Source organism: Sesamum indicum, linkage group LG8 (genome assembly GCF_000512975.1).
Source record: "Sesamum indicum cultivar Zhongzhi No. 13 linkage group LG8, S_indicum_v1.0, whole genome shotgun sequence".
NCBI classification, from domain to species: Eukaryota; Viridiplantae; Streptophyta; class Magnoliopsida; order Lamiales; family Pedaliaceae; genus Sesamum; species Sesamum indicum.
This window is the reverse complement of record NC_026152.1, coordinates 5,429,719-5,431,655: the sequence shown is the minus strand read 5'-3', so window position 1 is coordinate 5,431,655 and position 1,937 is coordinate 5,429,719. Positions and strand designations below refer to the sequence as shown.

At 40.5% G+C, this 1,937-nt stretch overlaps 1 protein-coding gene across 1 annotated transcript; it reads right to left on the bottom strand.

Annotated features, from left to right (window-relative positions):
* Positions 457-1,609, bottom strand: LOC105167797 (polyubiquitin-like). The gene has a single exon (XM_011087611.2). The coding sequence runs from the start codon at positions 1,252-1,254 to the stop codon at positions 457-459; it is 798 nt and encodes a 265-aa protein (XP_011085913.1). The 5' UTR covers positions 1,255-1,609.

Below are 1,937 nucleotides of genomic sequence, written 5' to 3'. Positions count from 1 at the left end.
CACTTTTGGTCTCAAAATTTTTAAAACGTAGTAGTTTAATTTGGTCCCTTTCACTTAACGCTTACGTGGCCTTTTCCGTTAAAAATGCATTAAAGCCTATAGATTTTATTAGCCCAAAGTAACTCCATAATCGTTAGATAAAACCTACTTAAAGTATTGATTAAAGTTTGAAAAATATCCAACTTAACCAATTTTTTAATAGAAACTATTCTATGCAAGAGTCAGACTCCTAATTGGTCACTTCCTACAACACACTAGTAATTCCAATCCCAAGAACAACTGGAATTGATAACTATTAATTACTGAGGAAGAAGAACAAATTGTACTAATACCCTAAACGCCCTATTATCTGAAAATTGCACCAAATTAAGTTAATCTTTTATCATTATCAAATTTTTACTAATTTGCTCACACGCTAAAATTCTCGACGATGTGAGATCGTCAGAAGAAAAGTAACTATTTATCTTTATCCATATAAGAAACTGTTCCACGAAAAGTCTCAATGGTATCTCCTTGACAAACACGGTGCCATCTGAAAGATTGATGATCATCCATTACATTTTTTTTGTGAATGAAAAAATACCCTTCTTGTGGAAGATCCAGTTTCAGCTCCTCCAGCTTCTCCCTCAGGTGCCTCACGTTGTCCGAGGAATTCACCTCGACCGGAATCTTTTCAGAACTACTTTGGGTAAGAACAAGTATCCTCAACTTCCTCGATCCGCTGTTCATGTTCCCAGAAGACGACCGCGACCTAGTGGTGGCAGGAGAGGGCCGAATAGCTACGTCTATTTCTGAGTTATCCGACAGCCCGTAGTCTAGCATGGATTTATGATCCTGCAATTCGATTCCTTTTGCATGGACGGCCAATCGGTTGATCGGTACTCCTTCTATATCGTGGATTTCCTCCTTCAGCCTCCGAATTGTATCGTTGATATCCATTTCAAGAGTGATGAGCTCTGATGATGGCATTTTGAGAAGGAGCAGGATCGTCAAGGGTGAAAGCTCATCCATCTCGAGCAGTTGGCTGAGAGCCTCAGACTCCACAAGTAGTTGGATGCGAGACCCATCAAGGATCTCAGAGTAGTGGATATTCAGCTCATCTTGGAGGACATTGCCTTCGAAAAGTAGAGTTTGTTTGGATATGGGGATGCGCTGATCCTTCTCGATCTTCTCCTTGATCTCCAGCACTGTGTCGAAGTAGCCTACCTCAATGCAGAAAGGGTTACCTCGACTTGGTAGGAAGGTCAAATCCATTACTCACTCGTGATTCTGTGTTTGTATGTGGGTGTGACTGAGAGAAAGAGAAATTGCGAAAGAGAGTGTGGAAAAGTGTTGGGTAGAGAGCAGAAATACCTATTCAACTATTGCAGTGGAATATAGAGTATAAAACTCGTTAATGGACCAAAATAATTACACAAATTATAATGGTTACAAAATACTAATATATGAACAAATCAAACGAAATGAATACTGCAGTATCAATTAGGCTCAGATTCAAACCAGTATCCTTTGAACACACAAGAGTGCCGCACTCACACCCCGATTCACGATTGCACTACTACCCGAAGAACACCACAAAGGTTTTGTCCCTCGATCACACAGATCTCTCTCTTTCTTGGTCACCGGACCTTAATCACACAGATTTCACAAAGAAGGTTGAAAAATAAAAAACGACTGTTTGGGTTTTCTCTCTGTTTTTTTTTGTGTCTCTTGGTGGAGGAGGAAGATGGCTTTATATAGGGATGAAGACTAGCTGGATAAGGACAACAATAGAGTCCTTCCTCAAGTAACTTTGTTGGCTAAAGAAGACTCATGGAAGTTGGAGACTTGAAAAGATAAGAGAGAATAACGATGAGGATTCTCCGGATCGGGTCGAACGGGCGTGGATCGGATAGTGGGCCGTCCGAGCGAATCAAGTAATTGGGTCTCTAAAAACT

Excerpts from the sequence above, each read along its gene's own strand:
- LOC105167797 (XM_011087611.2), bottom strand. The coding sequence starts at position 1,254 with ATGGATTTGACCTTCCTACCAAGTCGAGGTAACCCTTTCTGCATTGAG.